This window comes from Pongo abelii, chromosome 15 (genome assembly GCF_028885655.2).
Source record: "Pongo abelii isolate AG06213 chromosome 15, NHGRI_mPonAbe1-v2.0_pri, whole genome shotgun sequence".
Lineage (NCBI taxonomy): Eukaryota > Metazoa > Chordata > Mammalia > Primates > Hominidae > Pongo > Pongo abelii.
In genome coordinates, this window is record NC_072000.2 from 64,358,059 (window position 1) to 64,380,992 (window position 22,934).

At 35.8% G+C, this 22,934-nt stretch overlaps 1 protein-coding gene across 13 annotated transcripts in view; it reads left to right on the forward strand.

Moving 5' to 3' along the window:
* Positions 1-22,934, forward strand: part of PPM1A (protein phosphatase, Mg2+/Mn2+ dependent 1A) — a 47,339-nt gene that overhangs the window by 15,098 nt on the left and 9,307 nt on the right. For 3 of the 13 annotated variants that reach the window (XM_054529821.2, XM_054529820.2, XM_024231293.3), the window contains exons 2-4: positions 16,557-16,609; positions 17,802-17,935; positions 21,872-22,725. In XM_054529821.2, coding sequence (XP_054385796.1) covers positions 16,557-16,609; positions 17,802-17,935; positions 21,872-22,725 — 1,041 coding nt within the window. 13 annotated transcript variants of the gene reach the window in all.

The following is a 22,934-nucleotide window of genomic DNA, read 5'->3' on the forward strand; positions in this document are numbered from 1 at the left end:
CTCATTAGCAGTCACTCCCCATTCACGTCTCCCAGCCCTTATCAACCATTAATCCATTTCCTGTCTATAGATTTGTCTAGTTTGGATATTTTATATAAATGGAATACAGGTAACTTTTTATTAGTGATTTTTCACTTATATGTGTCTTGCATGTCTCATGAGATAGCTATGAATAAGTTAGCCTTTTACAACTTAAATAACAAGTCTTGTCTGACCGGGAAAAAGTGTTAAGTTATTGAGAGACTGCATCCCAGTTTAAACCAAGAACCAGACTCCTTACTAGTATTATAACTCAAAAGAATGTGTACCATTAGCCCTTACCTCTGGTGGTGCTTTTCACTGTGAATTGTTCAGCAGCCTCTCAGCTTCCCGTAAATACCTCTTAAGTCTTAAACTCAGACTTGCATGAGTTTACTGAGATATGTTTACGTTTGCAGCTGGCTTGCCTAGAGTCTACTTTGTTACTCCCCTACTAAGTCTAGAATGAGGAAGAATTAAAAGCAAGAAAGGAGATACAGAAGAAGAGATTGCTCAGGCTGAGGAGGGGCAAAGTGATAAGAGCAGGATTAGAAAGAGACATTAAAAATTCAAGGATACTGAGTTTGTGGGCATCAGAATAAATCTTGGAGACTGTTTTAAAAGAGAATAAAACCTAGAGGGAAGGAATAAAAGGCAAATATGTTATAAAACATAGGTAAAATATTTAAAATATTTTGTCCTGAATTTTGAATTTTAGGCATATGTCAGTGAAGCACAAAGGATAGCCCCCTTTTCTGATGAGCTTTAGTATCCTTAAGATATTTTCTTTCTAGAACCTTGTGTAGGAATTTTAAAGCTGAACCATAATCATGTGTTCTCTTTGGTTTTTTCCAACGTTTTTGGATTGGAACCAGTACAGAGTAGGAAACCCATATCACCTTGGGATTATTTTTCAGATAAATCTTCCAGAGGATTAAGTGGCACCATCCCCATCGAGTCCAAGTAGGAGGGGAAGAATCCTATTTTAGGTGCTGTCAGATTCAGCGGGCTGTTTAGTTCACTTTTTAGCCAGAAAATGGAGCTAAATGAGAAATTGCAGCTTCCAAAGAAAATCATACCCTGATTTTATAGATCAAAGCCTTTCTGATTAGATCAGAATTGTTACTGAGATTTTAGGGGCATTCACTTAAAGTGCTGCAAGAAGAGTGATAAATCATATATAGGTGTAAAGTCAATGAAGTCCTATAGTAAGCAGACTGGAATTTAGGGGGAGGGGAATACACACTGTTAGACTGTTGGTACCTATATGTGACTACTAGGATGATTATGTATTTTAAATTCTGTATTCAGTTTCTTATCAGAAGTACTGCCTACAATATCTTATACTTAATTTTTTAAGGAACAGGTGATAAAGATAGGTTATATTTTCTTCAGAATAATTGATATTCATTATTTAATAGATAAAATGTGTTATCTGAATGTTTATAGTAGTAGAAACCAAGTTTACAAAATGTGTATATACAATTTGTTTTTAATAACCAAGGATTCTTTCTTTACAAAAGATTTCCTCTATATAAATCTTCCTGTTTTATAGATGATCTGTATTATAGGAGAAACAAGAGTATTTGTTGATTTAACTGGCTAATCGACAGGACTGAGCATTATTAGAGGAGTATTTAAACATAGAAGTCTGTGAAAATATTTTTAGTGCTGAGGGAAATTGGAAGGACTTTCTAGAACTGCAAACTAATAGAAAACTTTTGGCCAGGCATGGTGGCTCAAGCCTGTAATCCCAGCATTTTGGGAAGCCGAGGCGGGAGGATTGCTCAAGCCTAGGAGTTTGAGACCAGCCAGGGCAACATAGTGATACCTTGTCTCTACAAAAAAAATTTTAAAATTAGCTGGACCTGGTGGCACACCTATACTCCCAGCTACTTGGGAGGCTGAGACGAGAGAGGATCACCTGAGCCCAGGAGCTCCAGGCTATAGTTTGAGTTGTGATCGTGCCACTGCACTATAGCCTGGGTGACAGAGCAACACCCTACCTCAAACAAACAAACAAACAAAACAAAAAAACCCTTCTACCTCTGAGGATGTGGGGATTTAAAGATTGCTATGATTTAAATATAAATCCTAAATATATAAAATATGAGAACAGAAGAGTATTTGTTAAACAAGACTAAGCTCTGCTACATAAAGTAAGGCACTATCATTGTGCTGGTATTTTCTGATTCTCTTAGTGCAATAAATGTTAAACTTTACTACTACCTTAGCCATGTTGCAGGGAATTGACATGAATAGTTCCTGGGTTTTGGCCGGGTGTGGTGGCTCACGCCTGTAATCCCAGCACTTTGGGAGGCTTAGGTGGGCAGATCAGGAGTTCAAGACCATTCAAGACCAGCCTGGCCAACATGGCGAAACCCGATCTCTAATAAAAAACTTAAATATTAGCCGAACGTGGTGGTGCACGCCTGTAGTCCCAGCTACTCAGGAGGCCGAGGCAGGAGAATTGCTTGAACCTGGGAGGTGGAGGTTGCAGTAAGCCAAGATGGTGCCACTGCTCTTAGCCTGGGTGACAGAGGGAGACTCCGTCTCAAAAAAAAAAAGTTCCTGGGCTTCAAGGGCACTCTAATGTGCACATCTTAAATTCTTAGAGCCTACTTCTGTGGACCATTTATGTTACTGTTGTTGAAGAATTTGATTTTCTTTTTTATCTGCCCATTTCCCTTGGCCTTTGTAGGTTTTTTGAAGTGAACATACTTTTATGTATTTACTTATTTATTGAGCAGTTCCCAAATGGCAACTTTATTATTTTATTTCTTCAACTCAGTTGTCGTTTACTTCATTTGTATCTAATCTATTTAACTCATCCTTTGAGTTTTTAATATCAACATTTAAAATTTTTTTTTTAGATTCAGAGGTGTGCATATGCTTGTTACATGGATATAGCATGTATAATGGTGGAGGTTGGGCTTCTAGTGTACCCATCACCCAAATAACTGAAGGTTGAACCCAATAGGTAGTTTTTCAACCCTCACCCTCTCCCACCCAATTGTTTTTATTTCTGAAAGTAATATTTCTTTCTCAGTCTGCCTGATAATTTTTTTATAGTTTCTTATTTTTTGTTAGTTTTCAAAAAATACCTTGTTGGGCATTTTGTCCATAGATATAATATCTTATATTTGCTAATTCCAATATCGGAAGTCCTTAGGAAGTTGTACTTAAGGTAGTTTGTTTCTTTCTGTATTTGGTGATTTTTTTTATGAGCTAATATTTGATTAAACTGAACATTTCTCCATCCTCTGTATAGTTGCCTACAATGTAATTTCTACTTTTTTTTTAGCATAAAAGAGTTTCATTTTCCTTTTTATACTCAATAACTTGTTTAATTAGCCAGTATTTTTACCAGTTTCTGTACTTATTGTTCCTTGCATCTTCTCTGAGTCCACTTTTCTTCTTGCTGAAGTACATCCTTTAGTAATCCTTTTAGTAAGAGGCTGGCTTGTAAATGTCCTTAGTTTTTGTGTGAAAGTATATTTTATGCGTTACTTTGTTTTTCAGCTAGATAGAGAATTCTTGGTTGATAGGTTTCCTCCCATTAGCACCCTCAGTATATTATTTCATTGTCTTGTGAAACTTGGCAAACTTGGATCTCTGAGAAGTCTGGTCTCTGCCTAATTGTTATGCTTCTGTATGTAATTTTTTTTTTCTGGTAGTTTTTAAAAAGATTTCTTTATTATGTCACCACTACTTAACTGTGTGACCTTGGGCAAGTTCAAAATGGATATAAAATTGTGTCTGTGTCATAGGGTTGTAATGAGGATTAAGTTTTAAAGCACTTAGAACAGAGCCTTGCATATTATAAGTGTGACATGTTAATATTTGTTTTATTTTGCCTTACTTGATATTCTAAACACATTTCTCTGATATGCTTAAGTATGTTGTTTTATCCATAGCTCCTCTTTGAAATACATTGTTGATGGGAAGATTCATATCTTTTTTTGTTTCTAGAAAATTCCTTAGCCTTCATATCTTTGAATATTCATTTTCCAATATTCCTTCTTCGTCTCTGTATTATGTTCTAGGTGGTTCCTCAGTATCACTTTCTAATTTACTAATTCACACTTTGACTTTGTCCAGCTAGAGTTTATGTGGCCTCAGTTCCAGCGAATTTTTTAAAAATATTCAGGCTGTCTCTCTAATAGCCACGTATTCTGGTTTGATTTCTGCCTATTTTTAATTTTTCTCCCCTTAATGGCTATTGTGGCTTCCTTTTAACATTTGAAATTATTTTCAGATTGTTATTTTTTCTTCTAGAATGAATTACAGTTGTTGATTTTATTGGCTGTCCATCTTACTTTAGTTTTCTTTGTGTGTTTTGAGTTTGCTTTTGCAGTCTCCTATTGACTGGAAGTTTTTGTTTTGTTTTCTTTTTCACTCTTCTTATCCAGTGTTTTTACATGCACCTACATCTCTGTCTAAAACCACATCTTTATATTGGAGACTTGATTCCCTTGATTCTTGGTAACATCAGGATCAGGCTTCTCTTTCCAAGAATAAGACACAAACTAAGATCTATATTTCTTCTCACTGGACACATAATTTCATCTAAACCATAGCCCCATGCAATGGTTAGTAGTAGCTTTTTGTGGCTCCTTTTATAGGTTGGAAGAGCCTCTCCACCCTAGGTATTGGTTTCAAGCAATGAGCCTGAGTTCTATCCCAGCTGTGCATGGGTACCTTTTTAGTCCCTGCCACTATCCCTACAGGATGTGGACTTTTGGCCATCTGTGTTACTTGAGCCCAGAAGGCTCACAGTTTTAGCTTCAAAAACTGCTTTGTATTTAAAGAGTTCAGTGGCTTGGTATTTTTTAAATATTTTGTTTGTATAGTTAATATATATTTAACATACATTGAAATGTTTGGAACAGAGATACATTTCAAAAGTGAATATACAAATCCATTTGGTTGGAAGTTAGTCCATTTTGTGTTGCTATCACAGAATATCACAGACTGGGTAATTTATTAATAATAGAAGTTTATATAGCTCTCGGTTCTGAGGCTAGTAAGTCTGAGATTGAGGGGCTGCATCTGGTGAGGGCCTTCTTGCTCTATCATCCTGTGGTGGAAGGCAGGAATGCAAGAGAGCACAAGCGCAAACAAGGGCAAGATGGGGCCAGACTTGATTTTACCAGGAACTCACTCCTAAGAGAAGGGCATTACTCAATTCATGAGGGCAGAGCCTTCATCACCCAGTTACTTTTTATGGACTCACTGGTTATTACTGTCACAATGACAAATCAATTTCAACATGAGTTTTGGAGGTGACATTCAAATCATAGCAGAAGTCAATGTTTAAAATCAATGTATATCCTACATACCCTTCAGAAAGATACTAGTTTCCTACTTATGAGAGGTATTTTTTTTATTCCTTTGCCAATATTGGGTATTATAATTTTTTAATCTTTGAGAAGGTAATGTATAAAAAACAAATTTGTGTTTAATAGCTAGCAGGGTTGGTCATTGCTCCATATATTTATTACCCATTTATATTCTTTTATTTATTTAATTGCCTGTTCACATTCATTGCCCATTTCTTTTCCTTTAAAGTGTTCATTTTTATTGTCTTTTAAAATAGCTGTTTGTATATTGTAGTAATGTTAACTTTTGTGTATATATTGCAGATGCCTAAAAGACGTTTGCTTTTCAGATTAATGAGCTTTATTTTATAGTGTAGAAGTTTTTTTTCTCTGGAGTCACTTTTTCTTATTCCTTTGGAGTCAGTCTTTTCTTGTCATCCTTAGAAAGTCCTTTCCTACCATAAGATTACAGAAATATTTGCCTACCTCTACTGGTATCCTTTTATTGTTAATACTTCAGACTTCAATCTTTAATCTGTTGGTATTTATTTTAAGGTGTGATGTTGTAGGGATTCAACTACCCACCACTGGAGGGCAGGAGTGGAAAAGATCAGCTTTCAGACACCCATTATTGAATCTCTGTTCCCAGAGAGCTCTTTCTGGATTCTCAGTTCTATTCCACTGATAAATTTATTCCTGCATTAGTATTGCCTCTTAAATACTATAATTTGAAATCAAGTTTAAATATCAGGTATTGCAGATTCTCATGATTTTAAGAATGTTTTGGCTATTCACATTTATTCATATGTATTTTGAAATGATTTAATCAAGGTCTGGGAACAAAAAGGTCCAGTTGTGATTATATTGAATGTATAGATTAATAAAGGGAGGACAACCATCTTCGCAATTTTGAATCTTCCTATCCAAGAAAAAGAAGTGTGTTTTATTCTGAAGCCCTCTTCTTAAAAAGGTTCTATTTCTTGTTATTTATTTAGATATACTTTTATTTCTGTTTTAACTGATTACTGTTAATCATTTTCATATATGATTTTCTATAATCAAAGAATCTTATTGAGTATTTTTTCCCTATCATTTCAGGTTTTGAGTTTGCCATCATATAGTCATTAACTGCAGATAATTGATCTCCTTATAATTTTATGCCTTTTTTTGTTAGCCTTGGCTTATCTCAATAACCATTATTTCTAGACATTGCTGAGTTACAGGGTAAGAGTTGGTGTCCTTGTTCTTTTTTCTTTCCTGGGAATTGTTCTAGTACTGAGATTTCCTCTTTGGCTTGAAGTAAGTATTATATTAAGGAATAAATTTTATCAAATCCCTCTTAGAATATGATGAGATGATCATATGGATTGTTTTTAACTTTTAAAAAGATGACTTGTATTAGCTGCCTAATGATGGCTCATTGTTACGTTCCTAAAATGAACCCTATTTGGTGATTTGTAATATATATTTTACTGATTTTTTTGCATCTGTATTAATAAGTATGTTTGGACTATAGTTTTATTTTTTTAGTGCTGTCTTTGTCAAATTTTATAGAAGGATTATGATAGGTTTGTAAAAAGAATTGGACATTTTTTTCCTGTAATCTCTAGATAATTTAGGTAATTTGAGAGTTACATGTTTCCTTAGGGCTTGAAGGATCTTGTTTTGAAATAGTCTTGCCTGATGCACTTTTATTTTTAATAGCTTATTTTGAGAACAATCCAAATTTAAAATTTGCAAGAATAGTACAGTGAACTTCCATATTTATTTAAATGGCCAATTATTAACATTTTTCCACATTAGTTTTACAGACTTTTTTCCCTGTGTATGTGCATATATGTATTCATAGTCTCTTGGCATGCACACGCACATTTTGTTATTTTTTAGTTTTGCTGAACCATTTAAGACTCAGTACGGACATCATGAACCTTTACTCTTAAATATTTAAATATGTGTCCCCTGAGAACAAGGACTATCACTTTCTCTTAAATAACCATAGTTCAATTATCAAATTTAGGAAATTTAACATTCATACAATACTATTATCTAATATACAACCCATAGTCAGATTTTATCAGTTGTCCCAGTAATGTCGTTTATAACAATCTTCCCCTCCCCATTCCTTCACCCTTTGTCTTCATCCAAGCCAGTCCGTAATCACATATTACAGTTTGTTGTGATCTCCTTGGTCTCCTTTAACCTGGAGTGGTTCTTTAGTCTTTTTGCATTTTGTTTTTCATGAGCTCTGGAGTTTTTTGAGGGATAGTTCTTTAATAACTTTCTCATATTGTTCCAGGTTTCTGGTCTTCACTCTAGCACTAATTGAAAAAAAATAATTTGTTTTCCAAGAACTGTTACTTTCCTTCATATTTTCAAATTTATTAACAGAGAATTGTACAGAGTGATTTATTTTACAACAATAAAATTCTATTTGTGAGGTGAGTATAGCCTGTTTGGCTTCTAATTTTAAATAATTTTTTTAGTTAGACTATTTAGTGGCTTACCTATTTTATTTTTTTCACATATAACATGTGCTGTAATTTTACATAATATATTCCTTCAGCTTTTATTTTATTTTGTATGTGTGTGTGGTTCATTTTTCTTTTTAGGTTGAATATTTAGTATACTGATTTTCTTTAGTATATTGATTTTTTTAACTAAGTGTGAATTTTCTTTTTTTTTTTCTATTTTCAACACACTATTGCTAGCTTAAAGGTGAGTTTTCTTAATAAGGTTTGGTCACATCTCAGAATTTGATAGGAGATTTTTCTCATTATTGTTTCTAAATATTCTGTAATTGTAGAAATATATAAACTCAATGCAAAAAACTGGTGTAGGAGCTTACTTTTTAAGCAATTTCCACGTTTGAGGTTTTCTTCTTTCTTTACACATTGTCAATATCTACTATTAATGTATTAAGTCAGATGTGTCATTTCATTATTTCATTTTCTTTTTTTTTTTTTTTTTTGGTCTGTGGGGTAGGATGGGGGAGTGTGTTAGAAATCTATAAGCTTTTCTTTCCAACATATAATCCAATAATTATTTGATTTTTCAATTAATGTTTTAAGTGTGTTTGAACAGAATATATAGTCTTGAAATTTTGGACCACATCTTTTACCAATTTAAAACATGACTCTTAATCTGTTTATTGCTTTATTCCTTGTGATTTACTTTGTCTGAAATTGAAATTGCAATTCTTGGTGTCTTTTTTGCCTAGTGTATTTTGACCACAACGAAGTACTTTTATACTGACATCTTTATTTTTGAGTTTCTTGGTTTTGATTAGTCTCTTGATTGCATGAATCTATCTTTAAATAGTTTATTTTTCAGAAATGAAACATGGATAACACTACTTTAGTGCTGGCATATTTGATCATGTCTTCGTATTGCCTTTACATATAAATGACAACCTTGCTGGTCATAGTATTCTTGGAATAAAACCTCTTTATCCTCAACGTTTATAGGCATTACGTCATTGCCTATCATCTGATGCTGCAAAGAAGTCTGGGGCCAGCCTGATTTCTTTTTTCTTTTTCTTTTTTGGCATGTTTATTTTATTTTTTTTATTTGAGACAGTCTTGCTCTGTCACCCAGGCTGGAGTGCAATGGTGTGATCTAGGCTCACTGCAGCCTCTGCCTCCTGGGTTCAAGCGATTCTCCTACCTCAACCTCCCAAGTAGCTGGGATTACAGGCATGCATTATCATGCCTGGCTAATTTTTATATTTTTAGTAGAGATAGAGTTTTGTCATGTTGGCCAGGCTGATCTCGAACTCCTGACCTCAGGTGATCCTTCTGCCTCGGCCTCCCAAAGTGCTGGGATTATAGGCGTGAGCCATCGCGCCCAAGCCGATGGCATGTTTATTTTGTCTGAATTGTATTCTTAAAATTTATAATCTTCAAATTATGCTTCGGTATTGGTCAGTTTCGACTAAATGTATCTAGTACTTGATAAATGCCATTCACTCACCAAGTTCAGTCCTTAGTTTATGATTTATTTCTTCTGCCTTTGAAATTTAATTTTTCTTCCATTATTTGGTTTTCTTATTTACAATGCACTAATTAAGCTGTTGGATCTGCATTGTTTATATCTTTTCTCCAGTCTACTTGTTTCTTTATGCTTACTTGCATACTGGATGATTTTTGTCCTGTTCGTTTCTACCCCTTGCAGATTGTTTGCTGTAGTGTCTTCATTCCTCATTATTGCTTTTCATGACATTTAAAATACTGCAATGATATTTTTTCTCTCAAATATCTTTTTTTAAAAGCTCTGTTGATACTTTTTATATTCTGGTTTCTTTTCATCCCTATTTCACAAATTAGGTTTTTAAAAATTTTCTTATCTGTAAGTTGTCACCTAGTTTTCTAAGGTAAATCTTTTAGACTGTGACATCATGTTCTTGAGTACTTTTTTAGTTACTTTTTTATTTCAGAATTTTTGTATGGGTTCCATAAATTTTGTTTCTGCTTTTTTACTTAAAGGGTGGCAGTTTTCTCTGTTGTTTGCCCAAAAATAGTATAACTAGATACTCCTTGCCTGTTCTGCCATTATACTAGGATACCATTACCTCTTTCCCCCTTGGAATTTAACAGGCTGAATTATATTAAATTGTTTTAGTTATCATATTTCATTATGTTTGAGAGAAATGATAGGGATTTGGTCCTATTAACCTGTTACAGGTAAGAAACTTTGTCTCTCTTGATTTTTCTCTTGATGCTTGTTGAAATTACTGCACATTTTCATCTTTACAAGTTTGGCAGATTTTCTTTCCCAACAGAAGAACTTGACTATTGGGCATTCTGCTAATTTCCATGGCTGCTATAACAAATTATCACGAACTTGGTGGCTTAAAACAGTACAGATTTATTCTCACAGTTCTGGAGGCCACAAGTTCAATATCATTTTCACGGGGACAAAATCAGGGTGTCACCAAGAATGTGCTCACTCCCGAGGCTTTAAGGAGGAATCTGTTTCTTGCTTTTTTTCACCTTCCAGTGGCTTTCAGCCTCATCACTTGCCTGGTAGCCACATCACTCCAATCTTTAAGACCAGCGTTTTCAAATCTGTGTCTGCTCTGTTTTCACATTACCTTCTCTGTGTGTGTCAGATCTTCCCCTGACTCTCTATTCTAAGGACATGTGAGTTCATTTAGAGGTCTCTGGATAATCCAGGATCCTCTCTCCATCTCAAGATTCTTAATCACATCTGCAAAGCCTTTTTTTTCCAAATAAGGTAACATTTATAGGATTAGGACTGGTATCTTTGGGAGTCATTATTCAGCCTACTAGGTATCATTTTGTTTTGCTACTTTAGAGTGAGGCAGACATATTAGTCAAAAATTGGATTAGAGTAAAGCCTCATAGATTGTGCTGTTTGTTAGAATCACAGATACTGTCCTCTTTACCGAATGATGCAAACTCTGATGCCGTGGTGGAAAAGTATATGAATTGAATTGGATGTGGTCAATAAGGATTGCTAGGGACTCGAGAATGTATGTTGTTCTGGGGAGAGGAAATACGTGAAGGTCAAATTCAGGTTATCAGGTTATCAGCTTGTAGTCCTAGTTTGTAGCTGCTTTTTTCTTTTCATTTCTTACAAGCTGGTCTTGCTGTAGTAAAATAATTTTGTGTGTCTCTTATAATCTTGATATTGAGAATAAGAGGTTTTTTTTTTTAAATGGGAATTCCATCCACATGATTTTAGATTAAAGTATTACTTTACTAATGATGTTTACCCAGGTATTCCTAGAACTTTAGTCTTCTCATGTAATGTTTTATACATTTCTCAGAACAAGGTAATTGACGAATAATCAAGGTTGCTTATTTATTGATGAGGAAAGTTAGACATTAAGCCAAAGGACTTGTCCAGCATCGCATATTGGATAGACCTATAACTTTTAACTTTAATCTTGTGGTGACAGGTATTTCCTTTTTTTTTTTGATGTTTCATATGTGCTTTGATGTTGATGTGTCATGTGACATGAAGTGTCTCCCTATTATTGGATAATTGGGCAAGTCTAAGTTCTTTTTACTTTATATTCCTGATTTTGTTTTTCTAGATGTGTGATTTTTACAAATTCAGGTTACTTCTTTTTTTTATCATGTTATTAGAGTTAAACTAATGAAAAGTCATATAGAGATGAACTTGGTTTTGAAATATAATGAATAGATACTTGCTTGGCTGGAATTTTTTCTCAGAAGTTTTTTATAAAGATGGTATGAGTGTATACTTTGTATCCAGGAATGTGTGTACATTAGGGGGAGTGTTGGGGGGATGAGGGTGGAAGACATTTTAAGACACACAGGAGGCTGGTGTGGTGGCTCATGCCTGTAATTTCAGCACTTTGAGAGGCCAAGGCAGGGGGATCACTTGAAGTCAGGAGTTTGAGACCAGCATGGCCAACATGATGAATCCCCATCTCTACTAAAAATACAAAAAATTAACTGGGCGTGGTGGCGCATGCCTGTAATCCCAGGTACTTGGGAGGCTGAGGCGCAGAATCACTTGAATCCAGGAGCCGAAATCATGCCGCCACACCCCAGCCTGGGCGACAGAGTGAGACTCTGTCTCAAAAAAAAAAAAAAAAAGAGAGGACACAAAGTGTACACTCATATGCTCTTTTTATCCATACCCATTATCAGTTTGGTCATACATTATTCTAGTTTCATGAACCTTTACTCTTAGAACTTGGTTTATTCTCTAATATCTTTTGGATTCAGTTTTGCAGTTGAGATGGCTGATATCAATTTGATACTCTTCCCTTTTATGATTGCTCATGTTTTTGTCTAGAACCTTGCATTATAGTATTTTTTTTTCTTTTCCTTGCATTTCTATAGTTGTGAACAACTAGGAGTGGGTTTTTAGCAATTAATTCAGTGAGCTTGTTAATTTTGAAAAGGCTTCAACTGAGGAATACTTTCTTCTCATTTCTTTGATGATAGCTTCTCTGTTTCTCCTTCAGAAAGTCTTGTTTTTTATATGCATATTTACTTTTTGGGTGCACTCTCCTTGTTAATGAGTTATTTGCATCTGATTTTTCTTTGAGTTTATTCAGCACATATTTATTAATGATCTACTGTATACTCTGTGCTAGGGGAGTTGACCTAGGGAACTCAAAGGAGGCTCCTTTGGAGAATTGATGCTTGAGTTGAGATCTCAGGAATGAGTGGGAATTATCTAAGACATGAAAGAATAGCTGTTAAGGTAGAGAAAGTAACATTTGTTTATATATTTGGAAGAGGGAAGTGTGACGAGTACTAGGTACTGTAAGAAAGCCCTTGTGGTTGGAGTAGAGAATGTAGGGGAAGGGACAGTATGAAGTGAGATGAGGCTAGAGAAGGTACGTAGGGGCTTGACTACCCAGGGCCTTCATGTGAGCCATATTAAGCAGTTATTTATCCACCTCCTACCCCCAGCAGTGGAAAGCCATTGAGAAACTTTTAGTACAGAAGTGATATGGTGAAATTTGTATTTTGAAAGATTTACTTAGGCTGCAGTTTGGAGAATGAATTAGAGGGATGCCAGGATCCACGTGAAGAGACTAAAGAAACTAGTATTCTGCAGTGAGAATGATGGTAGCTTGAGACTAGGGCATTGGTAGAAAAAAGTGGACAGATTTGAGAATGCTTAGGAAGCATATAACCCATGGGATTTGATGATGGACTGATGGGAGATGAGGTAGAGAGAGGTATCAAAGATATCCTTAGTTTCTGTTTCTTTTTCTGAGTTGGGGTCTTGCTGTATTGCCTAGGCTGGTCTTGAACTCCTGGATTCAAGCAATCTTACCGCCCCAGCCTCCAAGTAGTTGGGACTACAAGTATGCAACACCGCACCCAGTGAATGTTCTTGGTTTGTATTCACCTTGGTGGATGATGGTGCCATTCACTGGTAAAAGCTGCAGATATGTGAGAGTGCTCAGGGAGGCAGCATAGAATGGGAAAAGGGCCTACATGTAACTCTTGAGGAATGCCAATGTTTAATGGCTTGGGAGATGAAAATGAGCCTGCAAAGGAGACGACGGAAAAGCTTAGGGGTAGGAAGAAAGCTGGGAGTGTGTGTGTAGCATAATGAAAGGCCAATGGGAAGAGTGTTTCTGGAGGGAGTGTTATAGTTGAATGCTTCTGTGAGCAGCCAATTAGAGGAGGGCTAAAAATGTCCCTTAGATTAAGTGACTTGGAGGAACTTGATTTGGTAGAATGGCCAGACAGCCTTTTGGAGCATCACCATTTTTTTTTAAGAAGTTTAACTGTAAAGAGAAGAGAGGCACGTGGGTAGCTCGAGGGGAATAAGTCACATGAAAAGTTATTTTTAATGGGTAACATGGGTGACACTTGTGGCTTTAAAAGTGACACTCCAACAGAGAAATGTTGATAAAAAGGAGAAAAAGGAAAATAGTGTAAGATTCCTGAAAAAACTGTAAGTCATTTAAGACTCCTTTGAAACATGGGCACCAAAGCTAGTCTAGTAGAGGATTTATCATCAGTGAGAGGACAGAGTCCTATTACAGCAGAAAAGTAGGAGGAGAGGGTTATGAAAGAATTCATTGAAATGATTCACTCATTTATTGATCTTTTTTTTCCTGTAGTATCCAATCTGCCATTCATTGTCTCTATTGCAATTTTCAGTTCAGTAAATTGCTTTTCATTTCCATGAAACTATTTTCAGAGTATCTCTTTTTTAATTGACAGTCTGCAATTGTTTTATTCATTCAGTGTCATTTCATATCTTGGTTAGTTTCTAATTTTGAGCTAATGAATACTGAGTCTCCCTCTTTTTAACTTCTGAATTAAAAAAAAAAGTCATCTTATTTTTCTCTGTTCATTTTTACACTTTATTTAGCCTAAGTATCTGAAATTGGCTTTGCTAGGAATTACAGTTAGTTCACTGTTGTTTTCTTTCAGTCCCAGACAAAAAAGAAAAATTTTAGATTTCTTTCTTTTCTCTTCTTCCTTTTTTTTTTTTTAAGGTCATTTATCTTTGGCAGTTTTAGAGATTTAGAAAAGAAAATATATAGACTTGTAGGCAGAAGAAGATATGGCGCTGAGGGAAGTTTTAGTTTTGTTCTGTGACAGTCTTCCCTATCTTGTATGTTGTCTTTAAAAAGCCTACACATTTAGATTTTCATTACCTCATTTGCAAGTATACAGGATAGCACATGTAGGAGAATTGGAGTGTAAGTCCAGAAACCTAAGTGTTATTCTTAGCCTTACTGCTGAACCAGCTTTGTAACCTTGGGCAAATTATTCTGTTTCTCTGCACCTTCTCATTTGTAAAATAGGTTTACACAAATCATTTCTACATTTTGGCTCTGATTCATTATGCAAGTTATCAAAATCAAATTTGTACCTATAAATTTGAGTAGTGTTTTATTATTTTTATTTTTTTAGAGACAGAGTCTTACTCTGTTGCCCAGGCTGGAGTGCAGTGGCACCATTATAGGTCACTGCAGCTTCAAATTCATGGGCCCAAGCAGTCCTCCTTCCTCAGCCTCCTGAGTAGCTAGGACTACAGGCATGCACCACTATGCCCTGCTAATCATTTTTACAGGGTCACGCTATTTTGCCCAGGCTGGTCTTGAACTGCCCTCAAGTGGTCCTCCCACCTCAGTCTCCCAAAGCACTGGGACTACAGGCATGTGCCACCATGTGTGGCTCTAATCATTTTTAAAGCAACAATCAGTGGGAAATTTCAGCTTCAAATGGGAGAAAAATTTCCAAAGATTAGCCTTTTTTTTTTTTTTTTTTTTACAGATTTGCTACAGTTTTGTTAATGTGCTTATTTCTCATTACCATAGATAACTTTGACATGGCTGCCTTGGATTACAAACTAGAATTTATTACTATTTCACATAGCTTGGGAAATTAAGTGTAGTTGGTGTAGCCTAAATTGTCCTTTATAGAGATGTAGCTGCAAGGGTTAGCATTTCTTATTTGAACCCCAGGTATGCAGTATATTGCTTAATACTCTATTGTTCCATAAATGTGCATTCCAGAAGTCAGCTGACCATTTGTCCTTATCTTTGAGGACAAAGTCCATACATATGTAAGCATTAGTGAGCAATGTAGAATATAAAGATTTGGTAGCAGTAGAGAGTTTACCCTCTACATCCCACTGCAAGTAATTTGAATATTGCCATATTATCCACTGTGACCTGTGCTGTTTGTTAACGTTCCTTTTCCCCACCTTCCCCAAGGAGCTTGCGGTCTCTCACTATATATTTTTTTCTCTCTGGATTTCCCTTCAGCCTTTAGATTTCTTATCTCTAATGCAAGTCTACTCTAGATTTTTCTCCCAAATGTTTAAAACCAAACCTATTATCTCAGTGGTCATCAAAGGTCCTCTAGTTACCAGTATCCACCCTTCTTGGAATGCCTGTTTAGCGGTGTTCTTTTGTTATATGAGTAAGAATAACTCTAGTATTTGCTAAGAGAATACAATTTTCTCCACATTGTATGTATCTATGTCCTTTGTTTATAGAGCCTGGGGGGGCGTTCTCTATTAGGTTATGTGTCCCTAGGTAAATAGAAAAATATAATGTAGGGTTTTATTACTCAACTTTTTAAGGATTCTGCTCAAATTGTCAGTTGAATAACTCTTGTTACCTTGGGGCTAACATGTTGCTTAGGGATTTTAAATATATATTTAAAAATAAAATATATAGAGCATTTTAAAAATTATTATTATTCACTATAATTCTGAGTAGATTAAACCAGATGACCGGGTTCCAAGACTCTACTATGAGTTCAGCTTTGCTTAATAAAAGGCAACGACTGAACATTAATTAATGACTTCTTGGCCTAGCCTTAAAATTTTTCAATTTAGGGATTAGTTTGGTTTTTAAAAGGTACAAAATGTTCATGAAATTTTCTGATTATATCAAATATTAATTCAGTCTTGTTTTTTGTCATAGTACTTTGTTTTGAAAAGTTCAGATCAACTGATAATACTAGTGCTGTGATGAGACTCAGCTTGTACTCAAGAATAGATTTATGACTAGGTGAGAACTAAAATTTCTCTCAGAAACTAACTAAAAACTTTCATGGACAAATTGAATCCCTTTGGGATTTACTATTTATGGATATATGCCAATTTAATTATTCGACTAAATAAAATACTCTTTATTAGTCCACTTATGGAAGATGACTGTGTAAACATAGTATTTGCAAGTAAGTACTTTTTGGTATTATATTTATATAATCAGCTCTTGTATCCGTGTAGCTTATAGTTGGCTGCTTCACCAGGACTCTACAAATTGTTCAGAACCCAAGGAGGTAAGATTTTTATATTGCCTATTTTCAGTATGTAAAAGTCCAGCCACAAAACTATTAATTTACCCTTGACTATATTTTTACAATTGCTATGGAGCTGAACCTAAAATTTTGTTAGATGGTTACTTGGTTTGTTACATTTTTATATACTAATATATATACTGTAATAATATACTGTATATATTTTTTAAAGTCTGGGGTTTGTTTTCAGAAAGTGTATTCTATCTTCAAAGAATTATTTGGTAGTTCCATGTGTGTATCTGGAAAATAACTACTGTACTTCTTTATAAAAGTGAGAGTGAGGTCCCTGTTAGTTGAGGTTGGAATCTAGACGTGGCTGTGTATGTAGGAATTAGTAATTAAACAGTGTCTGTTTGCTGACTGCCTCATTTTTGCCAGGCTCTGTATGGGGGCCTTGCAAGGCATTGCCTCATTTAAACCTTGCAGCAGCATTCAGAGGAAAGTATTAATATGCCCACTGTACAGATGAGGAAGTTGAGGAATGCTTTATTAGTAGGTGTGAAGTGTCTTAAGCATAATACCTCCCTCCTCAGCCTCGCTCCCTCATCCTAGTTAAGGGAATTGAGACACAGATAAGGCAACTTGCTGTTGACCTTCAGCAGATAACTTAACCTCACTGTGGCTCAGTTTCTTCATGAGTAAAACAGGGTACCTATCTTTTAGGATTGGTGTGAAGATTAAAGAAGTTAATACATATACAAAACTTTAGAACAGTGCTTGGCTAGTAGTAATCTCTCCATAAATATTAGATGTTATTATTAAGTCTGTGACCACCTGTTATCTCATGTAATTGTTCAGAGATAAAAATGTAGGCTATAGGAAAGAATAAGGAGGAAAGCCAGGCTCCTAATCTGTCTAATATAGAAGTGAATCTTAGTTAAATTTTAAGATAATCCTATGTGCTTTTAAAAGATTTCATAGTTTGCTTTTCTTTGGCTCCCAGTTTCTTTTTTTTTGACTTCTTAGTACAGGTAACTTTTGAAGGAATTCAGCTTACCTTAGATGAACCAAAGGAAAGCTAAAAGCCGAGATAATTTAGAAAAACTAAAGCAGAGATTATGTTCCTAAATTCCCTGTTACTGCTTCAAAGTCCAGGAAACACCACGTGCAGATACAGTTGTATCCCATTGTTAGACCCTTTCCTGAAGCCATTCTCTTTTCTTTGTCTTCCCAGAGAGAAACTAGTCATTCAACAAAGATTGAACTTCTTCTGTGTGTTAGGCTGTGCTCCAAGTGCTGGGAAGACACCAGTGAATAAAACAGAAAGTCCCTGCTCTCATGGAGCTTACAGCCACTATTCTGAAGTTTGTCTGTATTCTGCTTATCCTTGTTTTTATACTTTCAGCAAATATGTGTATAGAATTGTTTTGCGGCCTTGTTCAGCATATTGTCTTCTTTTGTTTTTTAGGAATATTTGTGTTTATGTAATTAGATCTGTTTTTGATAAATTGTATTCTGTTATTTATCCATCCTACCTTCTAATGAGCAGTTAGGTTATTTTCAACATTGACTATTATGGTTCTCCAAAAAGATCATTGAACATGTCACCTTGGATGGATGGATGGGAGAGTTTCTTCAAGACAGCATGTTTCAAACTTTTTGTTGTGACCACAGTAAGAATTATATACACCTCAGCTTAGTAAATACAAATATACACTTGGGACGAAAACTTAAAGAAACAGTATTTACTTACTTTTATCACCTGGGATGCACTCTATTTTGTTCTGTTTTCTTGAGACGTTGTTTCGCTCTTGCTGCCCAGGCTGGAGTGCAATGGCATGATCTTGGCTCACTGCAACCTCCACCTCCCAGGTTCAAACAATTCTCCTGCCTCAGCCTCCTGAGTAGTTGGGATTACAGGCGCCAGCCACCACACCCGGCTAATTTTTTGTATTAGTAGAGACAGTCTGGTCTCAAACTCCTGACCTCAATTAATCCACCCACCTCAGCCTCCTAAAGTGCTGAGATTACAGGCGTGAGCCACCGCGCTTGGCCTATTTTATCTTTTTCAAATGCAGTTTACACACAACCCAGCTGATTGGGTTGTGTGTAACCCATACTGATTAAACTGATTTATCACGTGTGTTCATTATTTTTAAAACGTTGTTTTGAGATCTACAATTAGAAGTGGAATTGCTGAGTAGTTGCTTAAGTGTATCTTCAGCTTCTTCAACTAGCTGCTGCCAGTTGCAATTCAGAATGGTTGAACCAATTTAAACTCCTATCGGCACTCTAGGGGATTTCCTCTTTGTCCACATTCTGACCAGCTCTTGATATTGCCAGATGGATGAGAAATGGCATTTGTTTTAAATGTGCCTTCCCCTATTTACTAATGAAGTGTTTAAAGTGTCTTTTAAAATATATCATGTAGAAGTTTAATTTAATGATAATCAGAGCTGGCAGCAAGGAGGAAATATTATTGTGATTGACTGCCTCCTCTGGCAGAAAAAATAGTGTAATAATTATATAATAATATCTATATTGAGTATTTATAATTTGCTAGATACTATACTTTGTGCACTGTATACATTATTTCATTTAATCTTCATAAGAATCTTGTAAGGTTAGTGCCTTCTTATATACTTTTTTTTTTTGAGACAGAGTCTCACTCTGTCATCCAGGCTGGAGTGCAGTGATGCGATTTCAGCTTGGCTCAGTGCAACCTCTGCCTCCAGGTTCAAGCCATTCTTCTGCCTCAGCCTCCCAAGTAGCCAGGATTACGGGCATGCGCCACCATGCCTGGCTAATTTTTGTATTTTTAGTAGAGATGGGGTTTCACCATATTGGCCAGGCTGGCCTAGAACTCCTGACCTCGTGATCCGCCCACCTAGGCCTCCTGAAGTGGTGGGATTACAGGCGTGAGCCACCACGCCTGGCTGCCTTCTTATATACTTTTACAATAACAGATGGAGAAAGAGATTCAGAAAGGTTCAGTAGTCACACTATTACTAAGTAGTAGAGCCAGAATTTAAACCCACATTGGTCTAATTTTATAACTTATTTTCTTTAGTACTTCATGCTATTGGTGAATTCTTAGAGGAAGGAAGTTTGTCATTACTATTCTCTTCTGTTGGTTTGTCTCTTAAATGTGTTTAAATTTTTGAGTTTCACTCACATCTCTTTTTTTCTTTTCTTTTCTCAAGATAGTGTAGTCTTTCCTCTGTAAAACTTCACCTTGTTGTTTCTAGTCTAGGATAGTGGTCTTGATTACTGCAGTTTTGGTTGATTATTTCTTATTGGCCCTTAACGTGCCCCCATCTTCTGCCTTAGGCATTCCATCTAATCTTTTCCAGCAGTTTGCAACCTTACTGTGCCTCAGAATCACATATGAAAATTTGAAAATCATAGATACCTAGATTCCAACCCTACCCTGGAAATTCTGATTTGGAAATATTTATTTTTCAAAAAGTCCACAGATAATTCTGTTGCACAGCCATGGTAGAGACCCATTTTCTTAGGGGTTAATGATGCTTTAGAGTCACGCAGACTTGAATCAGAGCCCTGATTCCTTTAAACTTATTAGTTGAGTGATCTTGGCCGAGTTCTTTAATCTTGGCTAAGGTTCTTCATCTATAAATTGGAGATACTATTTTTATCTACCTTAGAGAGTTGTTGAAGAGATTAAATGAAGTAATGCTTGTAAAACACTTACCAGAGGGACTTAGAATACTTCTTAAACATTGCCTGCTAATAAGGTGTCATTATTACTTTATCCTTTATCCAGTCAAAATACTCACCTTTGCAGTGTGTATCAACTTGATGTCAGAAAAATAATCTGATAAATATCACCAGAAGGGATGAATGATAGCTAGTTTTCATTACTTACCTTTCATTAGTTGAACTGTACTAGGAGGCAGAGGAGTAGGCAGATGGTTTTATCACACCAATCAGCCAGTCTTTTCTGCCTGTGAATCAGTTTGGACCTATAAGGAAAATGAAGGGGAAAACAAATGTTTTTCTTTCCTTCCTAGGAGGATTTTCTTCTTGCCCTTTTTCTCCCAGTTTCCTCTCTGAGCTGAGTATCATTAGCATCATCAATACCCTAGTTTCAAAGCTGCATAGTGATTTACCTAGATACTCTTCTCCACCATTATTCCCTACTACCTAACTCCTCTTCACCTCCATTAAATCTCTGTTCGTCATGCTATCCTTCTTTTGGATTGCCTTTAGTTCGGTTGTGACTTACTTGATTACTTGAACCCATGTCTCTACATTTCTAAGCTATTGTTCAAGTAAGGGCCAAGGTAAATTCTAACCAGCTGTCTCTTTGCCTTGTGTGGGCCCATTCTAGACCAGTGGGTGTTAACTTTTGAGTATTGGGAAAGGATTCGATTAGCTGAGCCTTCAGGCTTGTCAGCAGGGCTGTCACTAGACCCTTTGATCTTCTTTATATACCTAATGGTCATAGAGTATAATAATAATGGTACATGTTATTACTATATGATTAATAGATTACTAGTAGTAATTTTGTTATATATGTATATAGGACACTTCGTTGTGTGTATATATAATTGCTTGCAACTTGAAATTTGAGGCTAGAACATTTACAGTAATTTAATAACTTACTGACTTTATCAAAAACGGAAAAACTTCATGGAAAAGATAGAATGTAAGCTAGACTTAAAAGGATAGGTATACTTTTTTCTATAAATAGAAAGGATGAGGCAAGAGTTTCCAGTTAAGGAAACTGACATGAGCAAAGGCTTGAAGGAGCATGCAAATTTGGAGCATTGTGAGTAGATTATTTTTTAGTTTTTCAGAGTTCATGCAGTGGGAATAAAACTAGGGAATTTGAAATCAAGCTTGAAAATTCCTGAATGTTCAACCAAGATAAGATATTTGAATTAGTAGATTTTTTGGGTATATCATGAATTCGTTTGGCTTTTCTTAATTGATATACATACAACTTAGTCCTGAGCTTACACATGTTCATTGTATCATTAAACACTTAGCCTGGTTTGTTTAAGTTGATGGCCACTGCCAGGTCTCCTTTCTGTCTTCTCCCCTTTATCCCAGTGCTTTAAGTTTTTTTCTGCCTTTTTGTCTGTTATAATCTGTGCTTCATCAGGCTTTCCCCCAGTTCCTCCTTGTTAATCTCCAGATTCCATGTCAGCAACACAATGAATGTCTACTTATCACGAGTTGTGAATTCCCACATATCTTTTTCACTTATTAAAAAGATTGTTTGGTACATATTTTGTTTATAAGACAGTTATTGACTTTCCTGTTTCTCTTCCTTTGCAGACCTAGAGGATCAAGACATAATGGGAGCATTTTTAGACAAGCCAAAGATGGAAAAGCATAATGCCCAGGGGCAGGGTAATGGGTTGCGATATGGGCTAAGCAGCATGCAAGGTTGGCGTGTTGAAATGGAGGATGCACATACGGCTGTGATCGGTTTGCCAAGTGGACTTGAATCGTGGTCATTCTTTGCTGTGTATGATGGGCATGCTGGTTCTCAGGTTGCCAAATACTGCTGTGAGCATTTGTTAGATCACATCACCAATAACCAGGATTTTAAAGGGTCTGCAGGAGCACCTTCTGTGGAAAATGTAAAGAATGGAATCAGAACAGGTTTTCTGGAGATTGATGAACACATGAGAGTTATGTCAGAGAAGAAACATGGTGCAGATAGAAGTGGGTCAACAGCTGTAGGTGTCTTAATTTCTCCCCAACATACTTATTTCATTAACTGTGGAGACTCAAGAGGTTTACTTTGTAGGAACAGGAAAGTTCATTTCTTCACACAAGATCACAAACCAAGTAATCCGCTGGAGAAAGAACGAATTCAGAATGCAGGTGGCTCTGTAATGATTCAGCGTGTGAATGGCTCTCTGGCTGTATCAAGGGCCCTTGGGGATTTTGATTACAAATGTGTCCATGGAAAAGGTCCTACTGAGCAGCTTGTCTCACCAGAGCCTGAAGTCCATGATATTGAAAGATCTGAAGAAGATGATCAGTTCATTATCCTTGCATGTGATGGTATCTGGGATGTTATGGGAAATGAAGAGCTCTGTGATTTTGTAAGATCCAGACTTGAAGTCACTGATGACCTTGAGAAAGTTTGCAATGAAGTAGTCGACACCTGTTTGTATAAGGTAGCTAGACTTTTTTAAAAAACATAAAATGATTTTATGCCATATTAATCACTACTCTAGTATTTAATCATCTTAGAATCTGTAATTCTGAAAACTAAGTTTTTGGCACAATTGTAGGATACTGTTCACCAATTATGAAAATATAGGAACACTATGTAGAAATAAATTACCCAGTTACCATCTCTGCAAGAGTTATAAGCTGAATGTTT